This window comes from Patella vulgata, chromosome 7 (genome assembly GCF_932274485.2).
Source record: "Patella vulgata chromosome 7, xgPatVulg1.2, whole genome shotgun sequence".
NCBI classification, from domain to species: Eukaryota; Metazoa; Mollusca; class Gastropoda; family Patellidae; genus Patella; species Patella vulgata.
Genome location: NC_065885.2, coordinates 53,865,004 through 53,883,885, shown reverse-complemented (window position 1 = coordinate 53,883,885; position 18,882 = coordinate 53,865,004). Strand labels below are relative to the sequence as shown.

At 37.0% G+C, this 18,882-nt stretch overlaps 1 protein-coding gene and 1 long non-coding RNA gene across 2 annotated transcripts in view; both read left to right on the top strand.

The window, feature by feature from the left end:
• Positions 1-517: 517 nt before the first annotated feature.
• Positions 518-2,557, top strand: LOC130013639 (uncharacterized). Its single transcript, XM_056102475.1, has 2 exons — positions 518-636; positions 1,549-2,557. Exons 1-2 carry the CDS (start codon positions 620-622, stop codon positions 2,519-2,521), a joined length of 990 nt encoding a protein of 329 aa, XP_055958450.1. The 5' UTR covers positions 518-619; the 3' UTR covers positions 2,522-2,557.
• A 2,493-nt stretch (positions 2,558-5,050) lies between these two features.
• LOC130013640 (uncharacterized) overlaps positions 5,051-18,882 on the top strand; it is a 30,437-nt gene continuing 16,605 nt past the window's right edge. Inside the window, exon 1 of the long non-coding RNA XR_008788847.1 lies at positions 5,051-5,190. This is a non-coding gene — a long non-coding RNA (uncharacterized LOC130013640). The remainder of the gene's footprint in view (positions 5,191-18,882) is intronic.

Sequence of the window (18,882 nt, the reverse complement as noted above, 5' to 3'; positions counted from 1 at the left end):
TATATAATTTATCTGATTTCGGTTCCAATTAGCAACCCAAACCGAATCATAATAAACCCCAAATAATGACGTTCCTTAATTCTAAAACCAGTTTAATTTTAGAGAAATGTTGAAAATCAAAACCATTTCGTCTAGCGAACATAGGCAATGAAACTTCGTATGATAACATCAGCTTCCAGGGTGACCGTGACATTTTTTCTAAATGACCAAGGTCTACGAAATGCATTATCCCCCTTAGTCTCGGGGAAATAAACACTGTGTGTAAATTTCTAGCGAAAATCGGATAATAACTGTAGCATCAAGAACGATCAGAAGCCACAATCAATTGTGGGCGGCGGATGAACAGACACGGCTGCTAACAATAATGCTATTCTATCGGTCGTAGGCCTATATCATTAACCACCCTTTTAAAGAAGTACTGTATTGAGTTAGATAGCCTTGATAAGAAAACACACTATAGCAGTTTAGGCTACCCGTAGAGTAGAGCCTGTAGGTTAGTAGGTCTACTGACATCACACGTTGTTCGAACTCGACATAAGGTTGATAGTTTGTACAGCTGGTTAACAACCCAACAACTAAACATATTATTATACTCAATTTATACCATTAATAGAGAAATATGTCCAGGTTTGACAGGTATGTATACTCCTTGAATATATAGATAGTAAAACTGTTGGATAAAGCACACTGTATTAATATTAAGGCCGATGCCCATTTTATGTAGTTTAATCGACCAATTTTCAGAAAACAAACCGACTAATAAAAACCACAATGATGTAGGCTATAATCAGTATAGGCCTGTGTATATGTATATTCGTTTCATAAAAGCAGGGTCTGACAAGGACAGCTGTCTAGTCCTTCGGATGAGACGAAAAACCGAGGTCCCGTGTATACATTGGAATGCACGTAAAAGATCCCTTGGCAGTTGGAATTCGATATAAGAGTAGGAGATAGTGCCGCTGCCCGGGCAAAATTTCCCTCATAGCACACCGTATGACGTATGCCCGTCTTCATTAGCCCAGTATAGGAGCAGAACAGTAGGACGTTAAACCCCATTTCATTTCATAAAAGGAAAGTAACTGCTGTTGGTATATACGGCATATATCTTATTCAAAGTTATGCGTTTATGAAACGTACACGATAACATTTAAATGGGTCAAAATGTAGGAATACTTATTTCATCTTGAGTGATCCAACTAGAGACAGTCGGGACTGTTAATATACGGTGATCCAACGAGGCCATCAATTATTTCCATAAGCATCATTGATCCGTGGTATATACGTTCCGCTTTCTATGGTATGTAAGGACTCTGCTGGTGACTTGGCCTCGAGGTTATTTTAGTAGTTCAGGCTTCTGAAATCCTGGGCTAAGCTATAGCTCTAGACTATTTGACAAAAAGTAACACCAGGCAGGATATGCCCACACTTTCTCGGTAGCACTTCTTATTGTATATTAAACACACTATAGAAACCCTGTGTTTACCATGTGATTGTATATGTTCTACTTCTAAATATCTTTCACACCCAGTTTGTTTGTTTTTATTACAGTGAAGCCATATGGAGGGATCTACGTCAGCGGGGATACTGTGTAATACCAAATGTGATTCCGGCTAAAAAGTGTGATGAACTTAGTCAAGAGCTAAAATCTTGGGCTCTGGCTCAAGATAATGGGGAACTTTTTAAACAGCCACACTCCCTGATCAATGTTCCGCGCATAGGTCATCTAGAATCTGCGTGGAAAGCCAGATTGCTGGCCAAGGATGCTTTTGCAGCAGTTTGGGGAACAGACAAGTTGGTTTCTAGCTTTGATAAATTATCAATATGTCCGCCTCCAGAAATCAGCACTGGTGATTTCGACACTGGCTTCTCGTGGCTACATGTAGACAGAAGCGGATATAGACGCGGTCTTCACGCATTTCAAGGTGGGATTTACTTAGAGGAAACAACAGAAACTGACGGTTGTCTGCGAGTTATGGAAGGTTCCAGCAAATATACCGATGAATTTTTTTCTACGCATCCCGAGGCTACCAAAAATAGCCACGACAAAGATCACTATAAACTGTCTGAGGATGAGATCGCGTGGTATAGCTCAAAGGGATGTTTCAAAAAGTTAGTTCCAGCGTCAAAGGGGTCAGTAGTATTGTGGGATACACGAACAGTGCACGATAACGTCAAAGCAAAGAAGGGGAGACCACACGCTGACAGATGGCGCTACGTCGTGTTTGCGTGCATGCTTCCAGCAATCTGGGCTAGCGATGCAGATTTAGAATTCAAGCGTAAAGCTTTCGAAAATATGTCGCTGACATGCCATATGCCATGTGTAAAAGTTCGAGCCCACTTGTTCAGTGAAGACATTCCAGAAAGTCTTAACGCCGTTCAGAAGATGCCCGATATTACTAAGACACCGGAAGTTCTAAGGTTGGTTGGTATTGAAAAATATGACTTTAATGACGGTAGACCGAATGGTCCTGAGGACAAACCGAAATGGACTTCAGATAATATTAAATTTTACGATAATTAGATATCTACCAATTTAATTAATCTGACCGTGAAAACTATTTTTAATATATATAAGGATTTCGATGATTATTGTAGTGATTCAATCTAATGAAGAAAAATTATGCATTTCGTTTCGTTTTTACTGATCTCTTTAAAGCAAATTGTTGTAAGATGGTAAAATATGGAATATAAAATTTAAAAATCAAACGAATCGCAGTACATCTCCATACAATATAAAGATTTAAAACGGATAGATCTGTAGATAGTTTGACTGTTTGTTTCTTATAGGAAACCAAACGGTTGATCTTTAAAATAAATTCAGATTAATCAGTTTTAAACGAAGTTTAATGGTGCTGTTTATTTTGTGCAGTATATGATGATGAAATTAACAATTAATTATTGCTTTATTATGGATGTTTGAAAAAAGTCCAATGTATATATATTTTTTTAAATACATTGATAATGCATACCCGTCTCTCTAGATAATACTGAATCTCGGGGCAATTTTACTTTTTCATCTACAATAGGGTACGGTCTGAATCTTTTACTATATGAATAAGATCTTTTAGTGTGCAAATAAACATTGTGATGATATATAATAATTTCTGTGGAATAAAATAATTTTGTGTGCTGTTTTTTTTTGTGTGTGCACAATTACGAATTTGTGGAAGTATTCAACGTATGTGGAAATCGAGTAAGGTGCTTGATTAGTTACCAGGAGATCCAAGTTTAGGTTAGATTCCGGGGTATAGCCGAGATGTTCAGAGTGATTCCCCTTTTCGCTGGTGCAGAACGGAGCGTCAGGGGTCCCGGTGCTAGCTGAGAATGTTGTACCTCGAGATTTTCAGAGTGATGCAGAACGGAATGGTGGTGCAGAACGGAGTGCCTAGCAAGGAACAGTGTCTATTCGTTCGGATGAGAGAAAAAAAACGAGGCCCCGTGTACACACTAAAGTACACGTAAAGAACCAATGACAACAGTATTTCGTCACACACTGCATACCGTTTTCTCATCTTCATTAGCCCATATAGTGTAGAGAAATGAAACGTTTCATTCATTCTTAACGTATGTCATCTTGAAATGAATAGATAACAACATTGTCTTGACAATGTATTAGATGTATTCCAATGTAATCAATCATACTGAAATTTGTTCTTTTTCTGTTTCATATTTTTCGTAAATGGCGACGCATGTTCTGAGACCGCTACAATATTTTAAACTGTACTTACATGCCGCATTACATAATCATGTGTGATAATTTCAGAAAAATAAAATAAATATTGCATCTAGAAATTCCCGTAATTACAATATTAAGCCCTGTGTACCAATACAGATAATTTGATTGGTCAATGAATGCACATGACCTGATAATATCGTTTTCATAACAGTATACCCAATGATATCGTTTTTATAATTGTATATAAAATAATATCGCGATCATAGTATACACCTAATATATTATATTTTTCATAATTGTTTTCAATTCTATTGTTATCAGTATGCTATATGCGATTGTCATTATTATAGTACACAAAAGAACTGTAAATGCATGTAGCGGGTAGCCATTGTTTATTTTACCAAATATAATAATCAGTGGTGAGAGAGAGAGAGAGAGAGAGAGAGAGAGAAATGGGGTTTAACGTCCACTCGACACAAACTAGGTCATTTCGGGACTAACATACGGTTTATTTTTTTTATTTCAATAATTCGCTTGCGCGTAGGGGTCTTTAGCAGTGGGAGGAATCCGGAGGACCCGGAGAAAACCCACGAGGTTGGACAGGCGACCCTACTCCTTGTCACGTACAACCGGGGATTCGAAACCACACCAGTTGACTCAATGACAGGCTTTATGATACAGCACGCACGTGCTAACCATTCGGCCATCCAACCCCCCAATAATCAGTGGTTCCTGATTATACAGTGCATAAATTCATGTAAAATTTATATTTTTATAATATTAGTTTATATAACAAGCGAAGAGAGAGAGCTAGCGAAATACCGTAGGACTATGCGCTCTCACCCCTGCCCCAGGGGTGACGTGAGACCATGGTTCTCCCAATATCCTGGCCCCACTGCCACCCTTTTAAGGCAAATGTCGCTCGGGATCACCTACCACCCTTGTAAGACAACTATTACTATGGGCGTGTGTCAATGTGGCCATGGCCCATCTACCACCCTAGTAAGACAAATCGCGCCCGGGACGTGTGATTCTGATTCACCTACCACCACTGTAAGACAACTGTCGCGCGGGACGTGTGACCCTGATCCATCTACCACCTTTGTAAGACAACTGTCGCTTGGCTTTCGCCCATCTACCACCCTTGTAAAACAACTGTCACTCGGGACGTGTGGCCCTGGTCCACCCACCACCTAGTAAGACAAATATCGCTCTGTATCTTTCTATTATAACTATATGGATATATTGATTACCAGAGTAAAGAGAAAACTCAAGCTGTTGTTACCTCTATTCTACTTACATATCGACTGCTATAGTCAGCATGATCGTCACATCATTACTACTCCACTAGATTCATTCATTCAGCAGCAACTACACAGCCGGCACGTTTCTCACTCCTTGCAAACAACCTGTTGGATATCTCTCATAGTATAAGATGGCGACCTCCAAATCTAATTCTCGGAGGATAGTGATTGCAATGGACGGAAGTGAATATTCGGATTATGCTTTTGATTGTAAGTACATACCAAGATTTGAGTATTTATGATAATTTAAAGTGTTGTTGATGTCGTATCAGAAATATATCGGATAATGACTCTTTAGCTTTAAAGTAATGTTTCTGTGGAATTGAAAGAGCACATTTCATAGTATTTCCGAAGATCGTCATACAATTGCGGAACGCGATCACCTGTATCGATGACTGCGATATTGAGAGGAAGCCGACGTTAGACCCATTCTTGTACTACTGTACACTAGTTTATACGCCTTAAAATCTATAATATACAACACATACGCGAAGAATTGGTCCTGATTTTCAACCTTAACTAAAACGTCTAAACTTTAAAGAGTAAAATCATTTATGTTAAATAGTTGGTCAAAACAAAACAAAATTCACAAACGTCTGATATGTCTTTCATTCTATATTTATTCAAGGTTACTCTTAATTGGTTTTTTTTCCGATTCCGGTACTTACTTCAAATGAACGATTAATTTGATGCAGGTCAAAATACAATAATGGGTGATAGGGCAACTTAAGAGTCGAAAGATTGGGCGGAAGTTGATTTATCTATTAATTTTACTTTCTTTTTGGCTTTCTGTGTGGACAGAGATGTAACAGTCGGTGATATCTCAATGTTGGCTTTATCTATGGACGTAAACATTTTCGATTGTTTATGTTTGGTCCATTGGTGTTTAAACTCACATGACATTGGTACATAAACTAAATACTTATAATCCTTGGTTACAAAACCGTGACTTAGCATTCTAAAGTCGGAAAAATTTGTTGTAGTTAATCAGCTTTTAATCATCGCCATTTGTCGTTTCTCTATAACGTCACTATATGTAAAGAAAGCATTACGAATTAGAGTTTTCCAGAACTGTATTTAACAATACAATATATTTGTAAATAGCCATATTGGACCTGGTTGACTATTATAAATTCTAAAATTAAAATAAAAATATTACTACTTTAAGTTTTCATAGATAATAGGTCGACACGTACGATAAAAATAGACATAAACAAGAGAGCATTGTGCATGAATTTATAAAACAAAACTAGATTAATATTGGAAAACGATAAGACGGTAAGAAGTACCCACATCGCGTGTTAATAATAAAGTAGTACATATAGAACCTTCTTTGTATGTTAACGATTAGATCTTAAGAAAATATCTCTATGACGTGGTATCTACTTTAATCTTATCATGATTACAGGAATGTAGTTTTTATATACTTCTTTTACATGTTTTGTACATTACAGTGCAGACATCGTGTGTTTTACTCATTATATAATAAAATTGGGGGTGGGGGGTAGCGTGCAACTTTCACTGGACCAACCGGGCTACTGTAGACGAGTACGTCATGCAATTTGTCATGCTATAAGGGAAATTTTGCCCGGGCAGCGGCCTACTCTTCGTTGAATCCCAATTACCAAGACTCCCTTTATGTGCACGCCAACGAGTACACTGGACCATGTTTTTTCATCCCATTCGACGCTAGTCTATGCCAAATCGTGCATGCTGCACCGCTGACAAGGCGAAACGACGATAAAAAAAAATCACCGCGGCCCCTTCCTTACTCCTTATGTACAAAATATCAATTTTTCCAGTTGATTTAAAAAGTATTTATTCAGAATTCTTATATACAACTATGATGGGAATAATATGAATAAATTGGATACAGTAACAAGCAACTTAATGCTTATATAAAACTGCTTCCAGAAAAGGGTGATATGAATATAATTTTTAAAGATCAGCTGGCAATGTAATAGAATAAGAATGGTTATCTAAATTAATGTTTTAGTAAATGATGGTATGTAGAAAGGGTGCTAAGTAAGAAGTAAGAAAAATCAAATAAAAGAAGAGAAAGAAAAATGAAGAGAAACATGGGGACATAAATATAGGGGAGGGGAGGGAGGGGATTCGATAGAGATTTGAGTTAGAAAGAAGCTTGGGACGCAACGCCAGAAAACCAGAAAAAGCCAAACACGCACCAAAAGCTAGTCAGGAATACTTTTATTATAGTAGTTTTAAATGTTATTAAGTACACATTTCTCGCGTGAGGCTAGGTTACCCATGGATTGAGCAAAGAGGGATTAGAATGTGATCAAGCTAAACATTTTTCGCATTTCCAAGTTGTAATAGTGATTCGCAGGGAGTGGAAGCACCTTCATTTCGGAGATTTGAAGCGTTTTGTTAGAGCTATATATTGGTGAACGACCGAGAGTACAGACATATTTTTATTATTTGAAAGATTGTCAATCCCAAACAAAAGTGAATTAACATTCTTGTAATGGTCGTCCAATTTATCGATAGTGAGTTTGCGTTGGTCTATAAAAAGGCGGCAATGAAAGAAATAATGTTCGCTAGATTCACACCTGTTTCCGCATAAACAGGATGGATCGTCAGATATATGCATGAGGTATTTATGATGATTTAGGTCAGATTTAGAGTTGCGTAATTTAGAATAAATAATCTGGAACGACCGGTCGCCAAAATTGAAAAGATCGTTGTATTTAGGTTTACCGTATGCTTTTCTAATCTGAAATTTGAATGAAGAGATTGAATTTGAAGTTTTGACGTTTTCATCGAGACGATTCCATTCTTGTACTGATGATGGGAAAAACGAATTTTGATAAAGATTAGATTTACAGTTAATACTCATCAGATTATTGGAGTTTCTGAGTTGATATGGTTGACTGGACGCTATAGATAGAGGGACCAAATCCAATAGGAACGAGGGTGTTTGTAGATTGATAATTTTGAAAAATAAAACCATTTTATGTTCATAACGTCTTTTTAAAAGACTGGAAAATCCAGATTCAGTATAAAGTAAATTATGAGAAGTACCGCGAGGAAGGCCTGTAATGGTTCGAATGGCGTCTAAATGAAGCGATTCTAGCTGTTCACTTTTTTCTTTTGTACAGTTATTCCAGACACAATCAGCGTAGTCGAAAAGTGGTAGGATAAAAGATTTGAAGATAATTTCAAGAGTTTTACGTTTTAGTCGATATTTTAGTGACCGAAAGCAGTTAATGGTTTTGCTAATTTTAGTTATCATGTGGTTAATGTGGGTATCCCAAGTACAACAATTATTAAAATAAACGCCGAGATGTTTATGAGTGTTAGCATCAGTTAGAAGAACATTATTGAAATTTAATCTAAGAGAAGTAGGTGATAGTTTCCTGGAGAAGGTAAGGCTAGTAGTTTTGGAAGGATTGAATGTTACTTTCCATTTTAATGACCATTTGTAAATCGTTTCAAGATCAGCGTTTAATTTATTTTGAGCAGAGACTTGGTTATCTATTATTAGAAATAATGAGGTATCGTCAGCGAAGAGGCGTATATTAGATGAAATGTTATTTGTTAGGTCATTAATATAAAGGAGAAATAAAAGGGGACCAATTATCGACCCTTGCGGCACACCTGCGGAAACACTTCTTGTAAAAGATTGTTGACCATTTAGGACGACACATTGCTCGCGATCCTGGAGATAATTCGTAATTAATTTGTGAGTGTCGTAACGGATACCATAGCTGTATAGTTTATGAAGTAACCCGCGATGTCAAACTCTATCAAAGGCTTTACTAATATCAAAAAAGACAGATTTTACTTCATGTCCCTTATCAAGAGCCTTGCAAATATAATTGTACATTTCTAGAAGATGGTAAGTAGCTGAGTTGTTAGGGAGAAATCCGGATTGATGGGGAGTAATAATTTTAAGCCTAATGATGAAATTGAAAATATGATTATAAATAATCCTTTCAAAGACTTTACCTAGAGAACTAAGGAGAGAAATGGGTCTGTAGTTTGTGCAGTCGTGGGCACATCCTTTCTTAAAGATGGGAACAACATTGGCAGATTTCCAGCAATTTGGAAAGATACAACTATCAGCTAGTATTGTAAAAAGGCGGCTGAGTGGAATTGCCAGGGATTTGTGGAGTAATTTTAGAACAAAGTTGTTCACATTATCATGTCCACGTGATTTTTTTAGGGGTTAAAGAAGAAAGCGTATCTTCGACTAATTTAGGAGTAATTGTCAGGGAAGAAATTTCTATGGTAGAGAACGGTAAGTCTGGAAGGCCGTCTTGATCCGAGTCTAGTATCGTCTGGGAGACAAAATAATCGTTTAGGACGTTAGCTTTATCACAGTTTTCAAAATATATCTTATCATTATATTTGAGAGGTGGAATTTCCTGGTTAGAGCAGCCTTTCTTTAAAGAGATTTGTTTAACCAAAGACCACCAACGCGATTCACCGAAGTCATTATTATTAATTTTAGTGTCAATCTTTGAATAGTGCAAGGATTTGGATTTCCTTATTTCGGAGATGACAATATTGCGGGATTTTCTGAAATTCTGCCAATCTAACTGTAAATTAGATTTTTTCGCATTTTTATGAAGTCTATTACGTTTGCGAATGAGAAGTCTGATTTTTCCACTCATCCATTTACGGTCATTTAGTCTGATTGTAACGGTTTTATTTGGTATGAAATTCTTCAGTTCAGAAAAAATTGTTTTGGATATATTATCCGCAAGTGTATGAGGATCGTCATGTAGCTGAAAAATATTGTCCCAGTTGTAACTTGAAAAGTGATTATTAAGATCCGTGGCATTTAGTTTGGAGTAAGACCAAACAGTTCTTTGAAAGCATTGAGTTTTTGGAGAAGTGAAATTTAGACATAAAATGATATTGCTGTGATCACTAAGGCCCGAATCAGAAACGCTTACATTCTTTACGAAGTCGGGGCAACTAGTTATGGCCAAGTCTAAAAGAGATCGAGAAGATGGTGTAATGCGGGTTGGCTCGGTTACCAGCTGATGAAAGTCAAATAGACAAATTAGATCATGGATTTTACTATTTAAAGTGGTTAGGAAATCTATATTAAAGTCACCTAAAATAATTACATGAGAATTTGGAAAATTACAAACAGTTGAAAAACTATCTTCAATTAACTTCCAATAGCCACTTTTACTGGAAGGCGGCCTGTAAAAAGATCCAATCAGAATATGTTTAGAATTAAACTGGACTTCTACCCAGACAGCTTCTAAGTTTTTAATAATCAAATCAGTGCGGGGTTTGAAGTATAGGTTATTTTTAACGTATATAGCTACTCCGCCACCCCTACCATCTTCGCGAAATCTTTCCAGTTGCTAGTAAATGTTAGGTAATTACTTGTATTTCACGCCACACGATTTCCTATAGCAACTTTAACCACGTGTTTAACACCAAACTTCGACGTGACAGAAATGAAAGGGTAAGGGGTTTAACGTTCTACGTTTTGCTTCCGACGTGGTTTCTCCTTGTCAGTGGTGCAGAACGGAGGGCCTGACAAGGACAGCTGTCTAGTCCTTCGGATGAGACGAAAAACCGAGGTCCCGTGTATACATTGGAATGCACGTAAAAGATCCCTTGGCAGTTGGAATTCGATATAAGAGTAGGCGATAGTGCCGCTGCCCGGGCAAAATTTCCCTCATAGCACACTGTATGGCGTATGCCCGTCTTCATTAGCCCAGTATAGGAGCAGAACAGTAGGACGTTAAACCCCATTTCATTTCATTTCATCGTTTTGCATCGAGAGGGCTAATGAAGACGAAAATACGCAATGCAGTGTAATATGCATGGATTGTTTTCCAGACGGGCATGCCGATGTATACACTGGACCTCGGTTTTTCTTATACAAGTTATTCTACCCGAACGACGATATGCTATTCCTTGCCAGCACCCCCCCCCCCCCCACACACACACACACCCACCCACACACACGCACACACCCAACCCTCTTAGATGCACCACTGACAGGGGGAAACTACGTTGATAAAGTCTGGCGTGGTTCACCCTTGTCAGTGATGCAGGACGGAGGGCCTGACAAGGACAGCTGTCTAGTCCTTCGGATGAGACGAAAAACCGAGGTCCCGTGTATACATTGGAATGCACGTAAAAGATCCCTTGGCAGTTGGAATTCGATATAAGAGTAGGCGATAGTGCCGCTGCCCGGGCAAAATTTCTTTCATAGCACACTGTATGGCGTATGCCCGTCTTCATTAGCCCAGCATAGGAGCAGAATAGTAGGGCGTTAAACCCCGTTTCATTTCATTTCATTTCACGTTGATAAAGACTATATGTTAATCTCAAAATACCAATCTGATTACTTTAATTCTTGTCTGGGATCAACATGTCATGTCTAGAAATAACAGACTCCATTTAGTTTCAAGGTGAAATAGTATTGTAAGACCAAAGAAATCGATCATCTATAGTTTTACCCCGGTCATGAACTTAAATGGTCTATTATGAATTCTATCGATTATTATTACATGATTTATACAGAATATTATGACGTATTTATCACAAAATTTCTGGGTGATTTGATCTTCTAGTGCCTGTTCGTCTAATGAAATTAAGTTCTATGCCATTATACCATTCCGTATGATGATTTCAATAGAAATGAGAAAACATGCCTTCACGAACGAGAGAAGGTTGATGAAATTTCAAAACAGAAAAAAAAGATTTTGACGTAAAACCTTGACACTTCTGATGAATAGTCTTTATAATTCAACTCCGTATTCATACGCGTTGCGGTGTTTCGTTAATAAATCTGCACTCAGTAGTGCTGTATCAAAGGAGACATTTTGTGTGGAACCAGTAGTCAGAAAGCCCATCAGCCAATCCTACGTTCTGTCTGAATAATATATTGAAAATTTCATTCAAATTTACTTTATTCTGAGCGAAGTTATCACTGTTTGAAGTTTTGACAGGGTGTGGAATAGATTGTTTATCATCGTAGCAACGATACTTATTAATCGAGATTCACCACTTTTGAAAATAAAATCATTAAATGGAGATCGTGTTTCAAACCATTTGAATTACGATGAACTGGACAGTTGATTATAGGCTTGCCATGTGAATAAATGTCTTAATAATAATTTATATAACATTTGAAGTAAAAAAAAACGACTTGCAATACGAGGATTTACCTCTTATATAATGCATCTTAAAGTTGGAATTTCATATTTTTAAAATTTATTAAAATAAAGCCTTAAAATAGATGGTACCTATAAACAGTCCTACCTTGTTAAAGAATAATCCTATTAATCCTATAATTCACTATTGCCAGTTGAAAAATTGGCAAAAATATCATTTTCATCTTCAAATTCCAAAGTTTGAAATAGCTACTCCATGGTGGAGAATAGAAAACAAGGGAGGTAATTGGGAGGTAATTGTGTTACTATTTCCGGTGTAAATGAGTTTTAAGTGTGAGAATGACACCTATGATCGTATAATAGTGAGTTGACAACCTATTGAGCAAAAGACATAAAGATAATTATGTTTTGACTTTCTTAGAAAATATGAAATTGTAACTTTAAATTTGTTACGCGATTGGTAGTTAAAACGCTTGATAACCATTTAGTTAAGCAAGGCTTGGGTTGACGTCTCAAAGAAACGGGTATCTAAGATATACGAAAGTAGGTGTTCAATGTCAAGGATTTTCCAGAAATTAATTAAGATATACGAAAGTAGGTGTTCAATGTCAAGGATTTTCCAGAAATTAATTAAGATATACGAAAGTAGGTGTTCAATGTCAAGGATTTTCCAGAAATTAATTAAAGCTACAGAGATCCACCTTATAATTGTTATGTATTTATGTAATATTATTCATAGACGGACCATGGTGCCACGATAACATGCCACCATCAATTAAGAAGACAATATTATGGAGATGGTGTCGCTTTACATAAAAGATCATTATTTTCCTGGCTATTAATTCCATCCATTATTCATGTACAATCTTAACAAGTACGCGTGTTTGTCTTCTTTGATTAAAGATCATACAGTAATTGAGTGAAGTTTGCCTACACAGCGCCTTTTCCACTTACTCTTATTCTATTTTCAACTGTCAATGGTTACTTTACGTGCATACCAATGTGTATATGTCTGGGCCTCGTATTTTTTTTTGTACCCATCCGAATGCTTAGACACGCTTTCCTTGTCAGCCTTACAGACGCCACCCCTGATACGTGACCAAGCATAGAAATTTAATAAGTTAATGGAAAACTACGGTGGCTGCATTGTCTTTTAAAATAAGAACTTAACCAGCCATTGAAATTTATCGGATTTTATGGGAAAATCCTCTGATGGGTCATTCCATATCAACTGGACCAATGGAGGAAACATGACCCCCTCCAAAACAATTATAAAAAATATATCTTCTATTATATGGTCTTAAACTAACAAAGCCGAAATTTTACCTCTCTAGGTCAAAAACTCACTTGGATATTGCTATTTGAAATTAGGATGCTGAAACGGTTGATAAATTCAGTATTTTTTTCAGGTTTTCGGGTGCTTTAAACTCACATTTCTAATAGGAGTAGAATTCTCTAACGCTGAAATCTAGGACAACTTTTGGTGTAGATTACGAATTTAGCATCGCACCCAATGTCCGGTGCATTTGGAACAAACGTATTATTCGCTTTTTTTCAGGATTCTTTACACAACATGCCAGTTTTTCGTTTATCATTCTAAGTCGATGGGATATATCCGTTTTCCAAATATTCAATCTTGAAATTTAAAATGTACAATGGAAAACGTACAAAATTTGACCATATTCTCTTTCAATTTTGGCCATGTAGGAGTGAGGTTAAAATTCTGAAAAAAGATTGATAATGAAATTTCATCTACCCCACTATAACATATATTGAAGTCCATCTTGTGTATTTGATGGCTTATAATTGGCACTTGAAATCAGCTGTGCGGAGATGAAGTTTTAATGGCTATTATCAAAATTGTTGACTTTAAAATTACTTCTAAATGACAGATACCCCTCAAAAGTGTCTATTTAGAGTAAACTTTTGCGTAGATTACGAATATGCAATCATTTTGGATCTATATCATACTGTTCTAAATCTATTTTGCCTCTCAAAAATGAGAAAAATAAAAATGGTTATTCCGCTTCACAAATTGGAATATTGGGTTTTGACAATCAGTTTAAAGTTACTGCTGGCATAACACTTCATTTGTTCCACATTTTGTCACCTGGTACGAACTGTGTGGATCGTACTTTGCGTGTGATGCTAAATTCGTAATCTACACCAAAAATTGTTTATTTCAAAGTAAGAGAGTTTTACTTCTATTAGAAATTTGAGTTGAGTTACAAATGGCCATATCTCAGCGTGCTTTGGGCCTAGCGAGGTATTATTTCGGATTTGTTAGCTTAAGGCCATAATGCTATTTTTGGAGGTGGTCATGTTTGCAACTTTCCGAAATTTGGTCCACTTGACATGGGATGACCCTGATTTTTGTCTGAAGAGCAAAAGCAATAGCAATAGTTATATGCCATTGTAGGAGGAAACATTTTATAAAATATATTATTCACGATTAACGATTTGTTTTGTGAAACAGTGACACATGCTTTGCTTTATTAACCATCTATAGTCACGAAACGGTTATGCCAAGTCATTGTTAATTGATGTATTCATGTAACTAATGGAATCATGACTAGACAACCCATTAATAGCGTGTATAAGAAATGAAATCAATCGGGCTTTAACGCCTTACTTTTCTTGGGGTCACGGCGGCTCGGTAAGTAGGACGATGGCTCGCTAACATGGAGGTCCCATGTTCGATCCATGTGTTGGCGTGGTTCCCCTTTGTCAGTGGTGTGGGACATAGGGAATGACAAGGGACAACGTATAGTCGTTCGGGTGGAACGTAAAAGATACCTTGGCGGTTGGAACTCGGTATAAGAGTAGGCTGTTAAACTGAGCTAATGAAGTGATAAAAATGACATGCAATTACTACGGGGTAGGGGGTGGGTTGTGGTAGTGTGGGAATTTTTATCGGAAAACAGCGTTTCCGCATACTTTCCGATTCCAACTTCCAAAGCCAACGTGTACACTGAACTTTCTTTTTTTGTCCCATCCTAACTACTAAACACTATTCTTTTCTTAAATACTGACAAAGAGAAACTACCCTGGAAAATTCCCTATGAACTCAACTTTATCTCTCACTGGACTTGGTTTAACTGTACCGTGACGTGAGGGTAATAAATACAAAATGATATCATACAGTTTTCTAGTTCTTTTATCTTGTAATGGAGACCCGCCAATTTAAGCCCAATTAAAACGATGCCTTGAGCTACGTACACACCGAAAATCATAGTTAACGATCTGTGAAGCAGTCTGAATGACTTCCCATTGACTTTAATTGCCTTAATATACATTACCTTTTCATCAGCAGTTTTCAAAACAGTGCAACTCACATTTCACACAATCCGTTCAAGTATGCGTTTCATATTATGCCTCAAAAACGTGTTCAATTAAAGATACATCCCACGACAGTATTTATCAGGTAGTTATATCCAATAAAAGTATTTCTGTTTTGGTGAAAAGTAGAGGCAGCCAAGTAGAGATTCTCCAAACAACACGCACGGGGTGCGCACAATACAAAAATGTGAGGGTATCCGTAAAAGACTGCAAGTTTCCTTGAGTGACAAAAGGAGCGCTTCTTATATGTTGATGTAATGGTTAACGGTTGTGAAAACATCGAGAGAATTAAACGTCCAGTAGACTGTGATTAAACTGCGGGAAAAGGAAGCTCATAGAAGATAATCCAAGATTTAGGCTTCGATATGTATCGTAAATGGACAACGACTAACCACAAATACAAACTGAAAATGGATTCTACCTCAATCAAGTCACGTGAAAGGGATTACAAAGTCACGCAGTCCGTACGCGAGGAGGAATCTTTAAGACATGTAGATTAAAAGCATTTTCTGTGAGTTCAGCATCGGTCTACATTTCTCAATTAAAATTACTATTTTCATCGGAAAACTTGTTCCAAACAATTTGCGATTCTTTATAAGCTTCAGATAGTTTAAATGTATTTTTTTACGATCCGTTTAAATGTATTTTTTTACCATCCATTTAAATGTATATTTTACTATCTTTTTGAGGGAGCTGTAGTGGGTCAGTGAGTAAGACGCTGGCACACTAACCAGAAGGTCTCGGTTTCGCTCCCGGTGCTGGTCGAGAAAGTTCACTGGGATTTTCTGGCGTGTTTTAAGTGTGTCAGTGCAGAAAAGTATGACACTAAACCCCATTTCATGATCGCACAATGACCTTCAAGCACCAATTTTACCCGCCTTCTATTTTGGAACCAGTCAAATTTGTTTGACTTCTATTTTGGAACCAGATTCTAAGTAATATTAAAATCGCCAATCAGATAATAATACGATTAAAGATATACGAGTATCATTGCTAGAAATAGACTTCAGTAGCTGTTCTTCAAGTTAATCAATTTATTGAAACGATTCTTACACAATAAGGATGGCTGTTACACAACAATTCAATTATACAATGAATATTGGTTAGAACTAAACCTGATTAGGATTTCTTTAAACATAAGATATCTTTCACGAAATATTTGAAAACCTTGATAATATTCGTTTAAGTAAATCCTATTTTCTTATTTCCACCAATTTAGGTATCTTTGTGTCTAGTTTCTTTTCACGATGGATGCGAGACCGGATTAAATCGATCCATCTCTTTTGGCAGGCATTGAAAACATCTAATGTGGAATTGGAGAGAGGTTCCCTTTTAGCTTTTAGTGACGTTGAGAAACTGTGATACAAGCTGGAATTGTATGATTCAAATTTGTTTAAAAGCAATTTGTCCAATATATTGGCACCCAGTGAAAATACCAGATTTTTAGGTTTCAGTGATATTTCGATATTGTGATTTGAGTAAACGACCCTATACCGGTTTCATGAATGAAATTTCTTTAATTTCAATGATCTTTAGAAATTGGGAATTCACTAAATTAAAGATACATTATGGGAGATAAGATAAAGAGATGACAGTTCTCGCTATTATAGTTAAAAACTAGATAGTGTAAAGGTAATTTGCTGAAAATTTCAGTCAAATTGATCCACTATGAGCCGAGAAAGAAGCGTGTGAAATTTGTGCATAGTCTCGGTCATCATTACTAAAATCATTAATATAAACAGCATAGTCTCGATTATCCGCTTTTATTGATTTAATTATCAATAGCCGTTAGCGGCATATAGGAATCTAATCCAGCCAACATCGAAGGCTAGCCTTGACATCGAGAGTTTATTATGGTCTGGATAAGTTAATTAATGTCTAATTAATAATTTAGATAACATTTCAGGCCTAAAGAAAGACTTGTAATAAGCAGATTTTGCTCTTGCATAATGCATGTTTAATCTTCACTTTATGACTCAAACTTCTTTGGTCTGAAAAGAAAATGCAATTGTTCGATCTTCTGTCACCAAATGCATAATATGGAATTAAAACGATTTCTCTATTGTCAGGTTAATGATACTTAGCAATTGTGATTTGATTAAGCTAATCTCTATTTCATGGTTCTTTGATTTTATTTGCTCTTGGTGGTCGAATGATACAGAGTCTGGACTTTCCACTAGATTCTCTTTCCTTGGATCTCTAAATGCGGTTCTGACGAAACCGTTTCTACCCTTACAAATTACAATTTATACATTAATTTATCAAGTTTACAGTTTAACAAGTTTACAATTTCATCAACTTTACAATTTATACATTTTACAATTTAAACAATGGGCGTTATTGCTTGCCTAAACTAGGGCCAGATTCAACCTTATAGCTAGTGTCGTGTAAGACGCATGCCATGTTTATTCCACTGTACTGATCTGTATTGACCGATGTCTTGTGGCGGGTTATTGTATCGAACTGTTGGATATTGACATTTAGGATTATATGATGTCCATTTACTATTTATCCCATGCGTCGCTGAGTGTAAGTTAGTCTGTGTTGTCTGTTCGAGTCGCGTGGCTTGACATTTTTCTGATAGTTATTATTAGGTAGCCAATAACCAGACTGATATAAAGCTTAAGGGCACAACAGTTTAAACAAGAAGCTTAATTGAAAGATTGTCTTATTTAGCCATTTGGTCAATAAACCTGTTTGACACATTTTTATATACTATTCAAAAAAAAGTAGGGGATATTTGATTTTTAAGTGTTATTAAAGTCACCTAATGAAACTGACGAAGAAACAAATGACAAAATGAAATGAAGTTCACATTCATCGATTTATTCCAAATGATCGTTAGACTAAGTAAGGCACAGACTGACCATTATAAGGGTAAAATGATACCCGGGGTCAAACAGCAAAGTTACCACAGCATCACAACCAAGTCAGTAACGGGTAAATCCTCCTCTGTTTGCCAAACAAGCATTGGTCCGACGTGGCATACTCCTAATGAGACGTCTAAGGTCATTTTGGTCCAGATTGTCCCATTCCTGTTGCAACGCAGCAGCAAGTTCTTGGACATTGGCAGGACGTTGTTGACGTTGACGTAACCTCTGTCCAAGCATGTCCCAGACATGCTCGATGGGGGAGAGGTCGGGACTCAGTGCTGGCCAAGGTAATGTGGTGATGTTCTGTTGTTGGAGGTAACCTGTAACGATCCTGGCCCTGTGACATCTTGCGTTGTCATCTTGGAAGATGAAACGGCGGCCATGACGTCGTGCGAACGGCACAACATGGACTGCCAAGATGTTGTCCCGGTAGTACTGGCCTGTAACACGCCCTGCAACAACATGTAAAGCCGTTCTTCCAGCAACAGTGATGCCTCCCCACACCATAACAGAACCACCCCCAAATCGATCATGTCTGATGACGTTAACGTCTTGAAAGCGCTCGTTTCGACGACGCC